At 30.5% G+C, this 13,708-nt stretch overlaps 1 protein-coding gene across 1 annotated transcript in view; it reads left to right on the forward strand.

Moving 5' to 3' along the window:
- The window catches only part of LOC107450170 (protein qui-1-like), a 140,900-nt gene that overhangs the window by 99,568 nt on the left and 27,624 nt on the right, over positions 1-13,708 (forward strand). Inside the window, exons 12-15 of the mRNA XM_071178889.1 lie at positions 2,831-2,927; positions 7,453-7,568; positions 10,137-10,254; positions 12,704-12,961. Coding sequence (XP_071034990.1) covers positions 2,831-2,927; positions 7,453-7,568; positions 10,137-10,254; positions 12,704-12,961 — 589 coding nt within the window. The remainder of the gene's footprint in view (positions 1-2,830; positions 2,928-7,452; positions 7,569-10,136; positions 10,255-12,703; positions 12,962-13,708) is intronic.

The following is a 13,708-nucleotide window of genomic DNA, read 5'->3' on the forward strand; positions in this document are numbered from 1 at the left end:
TACATTGTAGTCAATTTATTATTTAACGCATATATCGGCAAGACGATACAGCGACTTTCATTCAAGGCGATGCACCCGAAATCTGATTTAAGCCGTCGAGTAAAGACAACGAGTGCAAAACGATATAGCGATATAAGACAAGTAAGGATATAAGATAACGATATAGCGATATAAGACTCTTCTCTTACGTTCAGATGTCGACTCGCGCTGTGGAAGATGATGTTCGTTTCGTTATGTTGAAATGGCCTTAATTGGTGAGCTGTAGGATCAGAGTTTTGAGAACTCATATCGTTATATCGCATGTTTCTTTTCGCACCTCTTAGCTTTTTTTTTTCTTTGTCGAGACTTTTTTTGTAGATTATTTTCAGTGGGACTAACTTCGTGATCGCCGATGTTACCTTGTTCTGAAGGCAATCTATTATTGAAAAGAATATATAAAGAAGTGTTTCTTCATTAATTAGATAAGTTTTTTTTTAAAAAAACTTCTTTTTATTTTTAAATGTGAAAATTATCGGCAATCTAATTTAGGCGCCCATAAAGAATTGAATTTGTTAGGTTATTTTTTTACTTTCTTTTAATTTATTAAAAACTTTTTGGATGAAACTTCTAATAATTTAATGAGTTTTTATTACTGATTTTAAATTTATAAATCTTGTTGTTTTTATTTTTAGAAATAAAGTTAAAACAAAATTTATTTTTGTCATTTGGATTTGGACATAAGTCAATCAACTTTGTTTATACAAAAAAATTTGAAAGGTTTGCGTATTTTATTCATTTTTTTAAATCATTTAGCACTTCGTTTTATTAGAGAGTATAATAATTTTTTTTAAAAAATATTCTTTTCATATTATTTGTTAATTAGCTAAATATATTATCGAATATCACAATTTTTTTATTTTTAAGAAATTAAATCTTCCTTTGTTTTTCGTTCATAATTCGGTCATTATTTAATTTAATTTAATTATTTATCTGGAATGATAAGGTCCCGCAGTGGACTGATCGTTAAGACACGGTTCCCTTCAGATCACCGAAGTCAAGCATCACTGGCTGCTGTCAGTGACCACTTGGATCAGTCTGCGTAGGGACCGAGGGTGTGCAGTATTGATCTTCGTTAAACTGTTCTACCGTAAAGTGCTCGACTTCGCGTGCAGGTCGTCGAGCTACTGAAGCGGGAGTGCAATCCCATCTGCAGAGGCTCAAAATTGTGATGGCATGTCTTCGGATCATCCTCAGGGATGTTTCCCAGACCGTCGCCAATAGCCCATTGTGCAGCTCTAGTGTGACGTAAATGAACTATAATAAAACTATAATAACTGAATTGATAATAATAAAAAATAGTGTTTTAAAAGCGTTTTTTTTCTAAAATTTATTTAGCTTTAGCACTTTGTTTAAAACATACAAATAATTTTTAACGTTTCATTTAGAAATTGAGCATTAGGATCGAACTTAATAATTATGTAATTATTTATGCTTAATAGTACAAGAAAATATTAATTTGTAAAAAACGCTTTAAAAAAGTTTTTAACACTTTGTTTTACACGTATTATGAATTTCTAAACAAACATTTCAATAAATATTTTAAGTAAAATTTGTACATTGTAGTCAATTTATTTAATATCTTTCTTAAGCAAAACATTTATATCTTCAAATTTATAAATTGATTTAAATCAATCTGAGTATGAAGTTTTGATAGAAATCTGACTTTCTGTGCCTTACAAGTAAATGAAATTCAAAAATACTATATCGCGATACATCGCTATATCGCGATGCAAAACTGACGATGCATCACGATATATAATTTCCAATATCGCCGAGTCCTAGTTACAATCATACCCTGTTACAATTGACTCCACTCTCCCTTACTATAAACTCAAATATTTCTTTATCTATTAACAACGGTTAGTTATTATTCATTTTTCGGGTTACTTTAAGTAATAATTTAAGCAGTGGTGAACTTTTAGTCGCTAAGTTTTTTTTTAGAATAATCTCTTATTTTTATGGAAATAAAAACTCAGTTAAGAATTAACTACTTAGTTTTATTTTTTAACCTTTATGAAATGGCTGTAGAAAATTTAAACAATAAACGTTGATATGGTGCAGCGTACTGTCATGCCAACTATTGGTGACAGAGCTTGCCTTTTCCGAAGGATACCAATTATCATGGTTTTCCGTAATTAATATGGATTTTAATTTCAATTATGGAATGACGTAAAGCTTTCAAAAGCCACGGAAAAGTCTAATATCTAAAACTTTTATTAAGTTTACTTTGATTTGCACACCCTTTCTAATTATAATTACATTTTCGAAATTTTAAAATTTGGAGAGAGAACTCTATTAAAAAGACAAGGCAGCTTGGTTGATAAATAGTGTAAATCCTTCAACTAATTTAAGTTAACAGTTTTATAAATGATATTACTGCTCAGTATCTAAAATTTACTGGTTATTGATGCGTATTTTCTTATATTATGTTTCCATTATATTTTGCATGCTATGTTGAAAAAAAAGTATGTAAAATTTTTTATCATGCATTACAGTTACAATTTTCAATTCTGTTACGTATATCAGTTATTTTAATTCTTCTGTTAATTATTTTATAAAATTACACTCCCTGAGTAAATTTTGAAATGTTATCAAGCTAAAATATGACGAACCAGATACCTAAAACATGGGGAATACTTCAGTTGGCTTATCTAGGGATGCCGGTTGGCTGCTTTTGGCAGTTTGAGGACACTAGTTTTAAGCTATGAATCTAATGAAATTTGGTATAAAATTGTATAATACTGGTATGAGGGTTGTGTTTTAATTAAATGGTTGATGTTTTCCATTGAAGGGTTCACCGATGGATGAATCCAAGTCAAAGAGAAGGGATGACTGGTCAGATATGTTGAGAGAGATAGACGAGCTTTGGTATCATCTCATGCTCAGTGGTCAGTCGAATGATTCAGTGGTTTGTTGTCATGTCATTTCCTTTCCTACCTTCCTCCATTCATTTTAAGAGCACTTTATCATTCCTATATTTAATATTGATTTTGCACTGAAATGGTAATGTTTTTTTTTCTTAGTTTAAGATATGACTGATTTAATCATCTGATTTAGTCACATATTGTTAAAAAAATATTCACATACATAAAGAGAAATGGTTAGTTGAAAAGAAAGAAACTGTATTAGTAAAAATTTTAACCAGAATATTTTCAAAAACTTACTTTAAACTCAACTGAATTATAATATAGTACTTATTCTTTTTTTTTTCTGAGAAACACTTTTTTCAATAAAAACTGCTGAGAACACTAATGATGAATCATAATTTTTTTTGACATGCTACTTCGTCCATGCCCATACGTTGCACACGTATATAGGGCGGACCCATTTATACATTCTATAACAAAAAAAATCGACGAACTAAGACGAGCAAAATAGACGCTCGATCAGGCTGGAATGATGCCGACTGGAGACGTCGAATTTTAGCGACGAATCCCGCTTCGAACTGTGTCCTGACGATCATCGAAGACATGTTTGGAGACACACAGGGCAGAGGGCGGATCCTGCCTTCACTATTGCACGCCACACCGGCCCTCAACAAGGCATTATGGTCTGGGGTGTCAATTTCCTTTGACAGCCGGACCCCTTCGGTTATCATTAGAGGTACACTTACTGCACAGCGGTACGTCGACGTCATCCTAAGACCTGTTTTGCTACCGTTTCTTTTGCAGCGCCCTGGGCTGGTTTTTCGGCAGGACAATGCCAGACCACATACGGCACCTGTTGCTAGAAACTGTCTGCAAGCTTGTCAAACTCTTCCTTGGCCTGCCAGATCACCATATCCTTCTCCCATCGAGCATATCTGGGATATGATGGGAAGGCGATTGCATCTGGCACGGAATGTTGATGACCTCGTTCGACAATTGCATCGAATTTGGCAGGAAATACCGCAAGAGACCATCCGGGAGCTTTATCGGGCTATGCCACGCTGGCTGGCAGCTTGTATCCAGGCTAGAGACGGGTCAACACCTTATTGAACTTGTTGCTTTAACTCTGCAATAAATTATTCAATTGTTCTGAAATTTTAATCATTCACTATTCTGTACATTGCCTTCCTATCCACCAATTTTCGTTTTATTCGGACATTTCTTTCTTGGGGCGTCGATTTTTTTGTTATAGAGGGTACATCCATTCATTCATCCACAGATCGTAATTTTGACCTGAACCAGAGACCGATCAATCTTCATTTCAGTGCCTCAGAGGTATAATACTTTATAGCATTTCACACCAAAAATGATGACACCAAAATAAATTTAAAAAAAAACATATTTTACTTATGTAGAAAATAAGTTATAAAAATAATTTTTTGAAAAAGTGTATTGTTGTTGATGATTTCAATTAAAGAAAAAAGGAAAATATTTAAGTTATTTTACGTCTATTAATTACATAAACTATTTACAAATTTGAATTTTATATGTTCCATAAGAAATAAAACTTTAAAATTCTGGCTAGAAGAAATACTATCATGTCTTTTGCTTAACACTGTATTTTTGACACTTTGATTATGATAATATAATTCTTCGGGAAGGGATCGTTTTATTTTGCCAAGCAAGGTTGGTAGGATTATAATTTATATTGAACTCGATTTTTCCAAATTCTGATTTATGTCAACCAAGATTTTGTCAAGATAATGATTTTCGTTAACCTTTAAGAAAATAAAATTTCAGATAATTCCAGAATTCCTGATGACAAATATATATCAATAAAAATTTGGTTAATAATCCTGAAGGAACAATTTGAATTTTTCTGTGATAAATTTTATTTTTTGGTGTGAAACGCTATAAAGTATTATATCTCTGGGGATACAGAATTGGAGATCGTTCTCTGGTTCAGATCAAAATTACGGCTTGCTAATGAATGAATGGATGTATGAATGGGTCCTCTTTGTAACCGGATGTGACGTATGGATGTGACAGAAGTCAAATTCTTGACCATAGATAGCGCGACTGGAAAGCAAGAACAAACGAACCACCTTGCTTTAATGACCTACGACAGCAACAACAACGCTAAAAAACAAATTTGTAATGCCAATTGCTGCGTTTTCCAACGTTTCATAAAATGGCATGAATAAAAAAACATCTTTTATTAAAACATTACAATATCAATTAGACATATAAAACAAAGAATTAAGCAATAAAAAAATCTGCATTTGCAATAAATTAATTCATGTCCGTTAAATTTAATTGCTTCTTCCATACAATACTTATTAACTAATTGCGATCGGAAAAAATATCATGAAGATTGCTTAAAAGCCCACAAATAGTTTTAATTATTATCAATAAAATATTATTCAAACTAAAGGAAATATTTTTTAAAGTTATATTACAGTTCGGAGGGGAAATCTGTGCTTATTTTACTTTTCTTAAATCTTTGCAATTAGTTTGAAATTAAAACTGCTCTTAAGCATCAAAATAGGTAATTAAAAACAACAAGATAGAGATAATTATTTTTTAATCGTTAGTTTCTGTTTGAAAGGTAATGAAAAGAGCTCATTATTTTTGTGGTGATCTGGTCAAATATTTGATTCTCATTAGTTATTTATAAATATAATGATCTTTTATTGCATGCGAGTTTCCTATGCGTATGAATAGGTATTGTGGCATTCTAAATAAAAGTACATGCTGACATAATATTTAATTATTTTCAAAAGTTTATCTCGTATCATTATTGCGTATTTAAATGTTTTCTACTTTATACAACTTTCACATGCTTTGTATAGGAAGGTATATTTTTTTACAATTTGCAATATAACACAATTTTTAAATTTCCTAATACAGGGGAGAATTTATTTCCCGTTGATAAACCTAGCAAATTATAAGAAATCTAAAGTAATTCACTATGATTTCATGACATAAATAATATAAATTATAATTTCTGTCAAATATATCCTACGAAAATTAGTTATAATAATGTATTTTAACTTAAAATTTATTATACATTTAGCGTTATTATTTTAAACTCAGTACAAAAAATTATTGCTAAAAAAAATTTGAAAATATATTACACATCTTCGCGAAAATGGAATATTTGAAATTTTCATTCAAAATTTTGCTAACGTTTTGCGCCAATAAGATTATTCCTAAATTATCTCCATTTTTCAGCTAAAAAACCACATGCCTCGATGGTGCTTCGATTTTCATCTTTCCATCTTTGCGAAAAAAAATGAAATAGGCGAAGCGACTTATGTAACAATATAAGTCAATTTTATTGGCATTATTTGTGTGATACAAACTGGAAATGGTTTTCGGAAATTTGTTGAATACGAAACTGTAAATAATCAATCCATCGTGATACTTGATACTTTAATACTTTAATTGATTAGGAAAAAAAAATTTAAACCTTTTTCGAAATATTTGCTAAAAGTTTAAATTAAGATGAAAATAATTCTATTCATGACATATTTAATTAAGTGTGGTGTTTTACCACTGTCTTTGTATGTTCTGAGTTAAATGTTCCATCTTGTGGTAAATAAAATGATCTATTTTATTTAAAAAAAATTCCAAACGGAGAATTTAGCATGAACACATTTTTTCTATTATATTTTCTACATGAAACACTTTTTTATATTTCATTACGAGAACTAATTATATAATTTGAAATTTTCAAGTTTGACATAAACACTTTTAAAAAAAGTTATATTATTATATTCTGCAAGACCTTCTTCTATATTATTCTGTAAGAATAAGGAATTTTATTACAGCAGCATCTTATTTTTTGATATAACATGATATAAATAATATATATTTATATTATGAATTTTGATATAACATAATATAATTTGGATATAAATAATATTTTAATATTGAATTACCTTTTAGAATAACAGTGAGTTATATTATAATTCTTAAAGGTTTTCTTCAATAATAATAAATTAAATTAAAATTTTTTCAATGACAGTGATTTATATTATAAAAGAAAATTATTTTATCCTTAATGATTAATTACAATGTTATATTAAAGTTCCTTCAATACTAGTGTATTACATAATGACTGTTTGTTTGAATAATCATGAATTATATTATAATAGTTATTTTCTTTAGTAATTATGAATAAATATAAGTTTTTTAATAAGTTATATGTAAGTTTCTATGATACATTACATCTAAGTTTCTGTAATAAGTTTTCAGTTAATTTTAGTAATACAGAAGTCATTTAATAAGTTGCTGTAAAGTTAGCTTAAAGCAAATCGAGAAATAATTGGTAATGTATAGCTCCTAATAGTTACGCTTGTATAATATTTATTTCCGACATACAATTGGAAAATATATTTGTGATACAAACCATACTAAATCACTCCACAACTGTGATCATAAGAATTATTAGTTAAATCAATCATTAAAGCCTTTTTAAAAATCAAGAAATTTATTCAAATCTAAAAATGAAAGAACAAGGTATTTTTTCTTCTGATTATAGGTGATCAAAAAAAGTTGAAACAAGACGCCGTTTGCAATTTCGATTTTCTACTTGCTGCCACCCGAGGAGCATCGATAAGCTACACGAGAAGTATATTGGAAATCGTACGTTGTCAGGTAATATTCTAAAAATATATCGAACAAACATTAACATCTAAAAAATTAGATTATTTATTCAAACTTGGTTCTCTTCAATTTATCATTATTGAATCAGATTCAAGAATTAGCAATATTTCTTAAAATTGGATTTCGTTTTTCACTTCTTTCAAATTTATAAAGCACTTTTTGAGCTTTGAAAATAATTATTTTAATATAAGAAATACCCAAATCAATAACGATTGTGCACTGTCTGGCCAAATGTATCCAGGCACTAGTCTAAAAGGAATTGGAAGGTGGGGATGACTTTAATGGTCTGCCTTATTACCCATTTCTCCTCCTGTGGTTAGAAACAATGAGACCTGATATACACCGAAGAGCCATTACATTATGACCACCCTCCATTTATAACAATGGGCTCGCCCAGGTTTTCATGGTTTCTCGCCCAGTAACAATGTTTTCATGGGGCATATTAGGACCCATAATCCTCATAGAACAATCCCTGACGTCTGTAAGCTACTTGAACATAGTTGCAGGCCAGGTTCACCCATTCATGGCAACAGTTTTTCCTGCGGGGGATGATGCTTACCAACAGGATAATATACATGTCATAAGGGTCGAATCGTCATGGATTGGTTCGAGGAATATTCCAGTGACTTTCAAGTCTTGGCCCCCAAATTCACCTGACCTTAATCCAATACAGCAATTGTGGTCCTTCTTGGAAAACCGAATTCATGCTGCCACGCTACCCCCTAGCAATGTGAGAGAATTGCAGGACCAGTTGGTGAGCGCTTGGTACCAGTTACCTCAGACTACCTATCAGTACCTTNTCAATACCACGGCGGGTGCTAGCAGTTTTGAGGGCTAAAGGTGGGCCTACATGTTATTAGCAGGGTGGTCATAATGTAATGGCTCTTCGGTGTATGCGGGCATTCTGAACAATGTTGCTGTCCTAACTCTATGACAGTATTTCCGTAAAGTGTCATTTCTCTTCCAGTAGGGTTGCTCCAATCACTCCTCAAGACTTACGCTGACATGTTTTGCTGAAATGGGTGTTCAAAAACTAGACTGGCCTGTTTAGAGCCTCGATTTGAATCCCACATAGCACTTTAGGAACGAATTAAAATGCAGTTTATTTAGTCAACAAAATCAACTATCCTAATTGCTAGAACATGCTTCAGTTCTGAGGGATGCCTGAAATTCAATTCCTATGACAATATCTCAAAAGCTGGTCTATTATGTCGTATTTTAGTCGATTTGATTAACGGAAATATGTGATTGAACGGAACGTTGACTTTTCAGTTTTACTTACATATTAATTTCTTAGCTAATTGAAATTCTTTTTCTCAATAAATAATAATTATACATGTGTTGAAATACTTCTGCTTTTTAATAAAACTGGGCTAGCCTATACTTACCAAAGGGATAACTACCAAAATAAATAAGGAGTCACTCTTACCCCTCCCTTCATTCTAGGTATAGGGTCACGTTTCTGTAAGGCTAACACATGAATGATTAAATAAAATATTGGATCAAATAATGAAAAGTGAAAAATATTCAGCACTTTCAGTAAGTTATTTTTTGAATTACAGATTAACAAAAAACGAGAAGAACCAAAATGGCTCTATTCGTCGTTTTAACTTTATAATATATGACTCGACTCTCTTAAAGCCCGGGATTACCAGTATCCAGGGATTTAGACTCACTGAGTCCCTACTGCTGGATGTCAGGAAAAATTTTGCTCTGATAGTGTATAGTAGATAAAGTGCAAAAACTGTACATAATTGAATTGATAAACTAATGTGGAGTAGTTATGTGGAGACTTTTTTTTCATCAAAGTGTTGATATATAGGATCAAATTTCCAAGTTAAACGATATCATATCCAATATTTTTGATTATTTTTTATCCGTCATAATATTATCAGAAGTTGCTTATTCAAATTTACTTACTGATGACTCAAGTTTTATTGATACTTATCGTTTTATCGTTGCATACGATATTTTTATGAAAAGAGATTTGTTTTTAAATCTATTTTTTGAAAAATAAATAGTTTTTATACGCAAAGCAATGTAGTGAGATTATATTTATAAAAATAAGATATTATTATTATGAACATCTTATACATATTTTGCTTTCATGCTTGGTTATTAATATTGTTATTATTTTTATAAAAATAAGATATTATTATTATGAACATCATATAATTATATTTTGTTTTCATGCTTGGTTATTAATAGTTTTTTATCAATTGTAGAAACTTGAAAAGCTTGCAATAAAACTCATTAAAAATGCAAATTGGTATCTTTATGCGTGTTTTTTTTTCTCAAATTGTTAAATGCCTATTTTATGATTCAAGTTTTTATTCTTATAATAATTTGAATAGTATAGTAAGATTTTTTAAATTCTTCATAGATTCACAAGCAATTTTTATTGTACTAATAACTTTTGATTTATAAAATAAAAATTTAATCAATGATAATTTATAAATTGGATATATTGAAGATCATTTTAACTTCTAATACTTCATACAGTTTTATAGCCATTTCATACAGCCTAAGCTAAATACATACATTTGTTTTTGTTTTTAGATGCTTGATTGGGAGATAGAATTATTGTACAGTATGACAAAACAGTCTGTTGACGTTCTCAGCCAAGATCCATTACAGTTAGCAACGGAAATTCTCAACTGGCTGAAACCCTTACTAAGTAAGATCGGTTTAATTACTATGCAAGGTGATTGTAAAATAATATTGCCAGCCTATGATCCCCTTGCAGAAAATGCTCTCAAGAGAACGGAATAAATTCCGTATAAAGGTATTATAAGTTATGCGCTTTAGAACAGTGTTTAAAACAATTTTCCAGTTCTCATCTTTACAATATAAGTTTTCATATGGAAGCCTTTGCTTTTTTGCTAAAAATTGGTTCCTATAGCAATGGAAAACAATGGCATTAGGCGGAGGTGAAGAAAAAAAAATTTTATTACAGAAAAACTGTACAGAAATTCAGGTCTATTGAACACGAACTGAAGATGAAAGGAAATAAAAAGAAAACACACCCTGTAAAAAAATTCCAACTCAAATTACGGCACAAAGTACCTGAACTTTGGATACATCATCCGTAAAATTCATTTTATCATAAAATCCATTTCAGCGTAAAATTCATTTTTACCTTAAAATATTATGTAGTAGTTTTTACAGAAATATTTATTTAATTCGAGTGATTCAGTGATTCTACGGTACTTTTTATTGTAAAAATTATTGTATGTCAGATTTCTTGCTCCATAACATGTTCCGATTGAAATGAATTTTACATTTCAAAGTACAAGCACCGTGAGTACCGGTACTTTATACTGTAATTTAATCCGGAATTTTTTTGCAGTACACATGCTACAACGTGCTTTCTACAGATGTGCTACATCTTTCTAGTTTCACCACTGTCTGATTTTACCGTAATTTGTGCTGAAAATTTCTTTCAAATTTAGCGTTTTATTTTTATTATGGCTGTGAAGTTTGTATAGAAAAAATAGGTGTTCTTATTTGAACATTTTGAAATACTGTCAGTGTAATCACGTGAATAGGTAATCATTTGAACAATATTTTTGTTAGAGACCATTATTATACTATTGCATATTTTTATCCTCGAACTCCCAGTATTTCATATGTTTAAAAAATTATTTTACACTTACCCTGTTTCTTTTAATCAATTTGTGTAACTTTAATAGTCATGTACAGCATTCGAGAACTTAATGAAACGAACTATTTTTAGGTATAAAAGTTTTTTCACAGCATAATGTTGAATGAAAAAGTCGCAATGATTTTTTTTTTAAAGTAATAAGCTTCATGCATATCAGCTCGAAGCACCAATTTTCTATTCAGCTTATTCAGAAAGCTTGTTTTAAGCTAATGATCTTAATTTGAACGTGTCAGGGATCAATTGGGAATTACGTATCAAAGTGAAGCACGTTTCCTTAAGAATAGAAACGCCCGTGTAAATATAGTGGAACAATTAACTTAATTACTTCTTTAAAGCAATACATTGGAGTAGATTTGATCCCTTTTTTAATCATATAGGTTTAAGAAGTTTCCTAATATTGACAACTGTTCGGGTTTAATTACTAATCATGAGCAAATTTATACTAAAAATAACTTACGAAATGAAAGTGTTCGTTTATAAGAATCTATACATATACACGAATTATATCTATTCAATATCTTCATTTAAAATACTGAATACAAAATAACTGTTTTTAATTGTAAATAAATAATTGGAATTATTTTTTCTCAATAGAGTGCTTTTGATTGCGTTTGTCTTACGTTAACCTTAACATATTTTTATTTAATATTATTTATTATTTGCTGGATTTTTCTCACGCATGCCGTGCAGGGCTCAAATAACGTTATCTTTAGAGTTAACCATAATTCTATGCAAAATATCTATATTGCTAACTAATTACTTTAGTGAAAAACATTTAACTAGTATTTTTTAGAAATCGAATATTAAGTATGAATTGAAAATACAAGTTTGTAGCTTAAGGGACTTACTTTCAATTTACATTTTATCCGAATAAAACTGGAAACTTTATCTCCAAATCAGATTTGCGTAAGTGCAGGGAAAATTTTCGGAATTTTTTTTAAGTGAAAAATTGTTAATTTTGATTTAATCAGTTTGTTTGTTATTTTTAGTTTGCTTTAGTTGCCATTCGAAACAAAAATAAATGCATCTCAATCGTAGGGATTGGTTAACGAAGCCAGTAGAAAGCGGAGCTTACTGCCACAGCATAAGTAAAAGAATTATTCATAAATAAGTATTTAATATTTTATAGAAACTAAACACAAGAAACCTGCTTGCCAAGAGAGTGCACTAACCCCTGCATCATCCTATAATACCGTGTGAATAATTCTCAAATGATATAAAAATGATATGACACATGAGTGAAGAAAACAAAGTCATAAAATATTTGAGGCTTCACGTTTAGTATTACTCACGTGATTACGAGACTATTTTGTTCTGAGTTTGTTCTGATGTTATATGATTGTGGAAACTAACGAAATGCAAGTCAAATATTGCTCAAACGTCAAAAAATCAATTTTTAGTTTTGAGAACATAAAGATGTAATTCTTCAGTAAGTACAAAATAATATTGATTCTTTTTATAGATGGTACAACTAAGACAATGGACATGCTAGTAAGTAGTGCAAGAGAATGGTGTAATAACAATATCGTTCCTGTCCTTGTGCCTCAGAATAGTTGGCTTAACCTTACTCTGCCTCCCCAAGTGACCATGATGACCTGCCTTCACCCTCTTAACAACATGGTCAGTACGCCTGACAGTCAACATGCCTTATGCGTATCACAAGAAACCAATATAGAAATGTATCATCTACCGTCAAGAAATTTAGTTCGTGTTTTCTCAGGTAAGCATGGTTCATTATATTATGTATATTAAGTTTCGGGATAGCCTGGCTGGTAGGGAGTTGGACTCGCGTTCGTGAGAACAGAAGTTTGAATCCAGCCGGCCAAATATCCCCGTGTATGACTGGTGAATGTTAAATTTGTCGTGGTCACGAAGTCTTCTGAATTCCCATAATTAATCAAAACCTCTGGGGTTACTTGATCCAGGAGTTCCCTTGTCTCTCTGATTGGGTTAAAAGTTACAAGGCTATGGAGATGAATATTGGTAAACGTAAATTGAAATTGGGATCGACTGTTCAACAACAGTTTTAAAGTTAAAAAATATATATATTTAATGGTTATTAGTTTTATGGTTATAGTATATCGTATAGTAATTGTTAAAACAACGGTTAAATATTATTTATTTGTTATTGCTAATTATTACCTATATGTGTATTAACAATAGCCAAATATGTTGTTTAAAGTGATACATTTATGAGAATATATCCCATTGACCAATTATAATCAAAGAGGGCCAATTTTATTTCTAAATCTAATAAAAATTTATAAAACCGCCAACGCTGTAAAAAATTCCGGATCAAAATTGCTGTAAAAAGTATCGGCACTCAGGGTTACGGTACTTTTTTATAGTGAAATCGATTTTTACCGGAACATGCTACGGGAACAAAAAAACTGATGAACCCTAATATTTACAGTAATAATTACTACAAGACCTCTGAATACATCTAATTGAATAAAAATTATTAAAA

The sequence above is a fragment of the Parasteatoda tepidariorum genome, chromosome 3, assembly GCF_043381705.1.
Source record: "Parasteatoda tepidariorum isolate YZ-2023 chromosome 3, CAS_Ptep_4.0, whole genome shotgun sequence".
NCBI lineage: Eukaryota > Metazoa > Arthropoda > Arachnida > Araneae > Theridiidae > Parasteatoda > Parasteatoda tepidariorum.